The 238-nt window shown below is 43.3% G+C and overlaps 1 protein-coding gene across 1 annotated transcript; it reads right to left on the bottom strand.

Annotated features, from left to right (window-relative positions):
* Positions 1–4: 4 nt before the first annotated feature.
* Positions 5–233, bottom strand: LOC109132145 (secreted acidic protein 1A-like; the record flags this gene model as incomplete). The annotated part of the gene is made up of 1 exon (XM_019243243.1): positions 5–233. A coding segment is annotated over one exon (229 nt), but the record flags the coding sequence as incomplete, so codon positions are not given.
* Between the last annotated feature and the right edge of the window lie 5 nt (positions 234–238).

Here is a 238-nt window from a genome sequence, read left to right as displayed (position 1 = left end):
TCATCATCATCATCATCGTCATCATTACCGTCATCCCCTTCAGGTTCATCATCATCATCATCTCCAGCTTCACCATTCAAATCAGGATCACTTACAGGTCCTTTCTTGGTCTCCTTTCCTTCTGCATCATCTGCACCGCATTCTTCATCTTCTCCATCATCATCATCACCAGCATCATCATTGTTGTTTCCATTCCCTTCCACTGCATCAACCACCTCGTATCCATTCTCTAAAACAT

The sequence above is a fragment of the Camelina sativa genome, unplaced genomic scaffold, assembly GCF_000633955.1.
Source record: "Camelina sativa cultivar DH55 unplaced genomic scaffold, Cs unpScaffold27811, whole genome shotgun sequence".
Lineage (NCBI taxonomy): Eukaryota > Viridiplantae > Streptophyta > Magnoliopsida > Brassicales > Brassicaceae > Camelina > Camelina sativa.
This window is presented reverse-complemented; position numbering and strand designations above follow the sequence as displayed.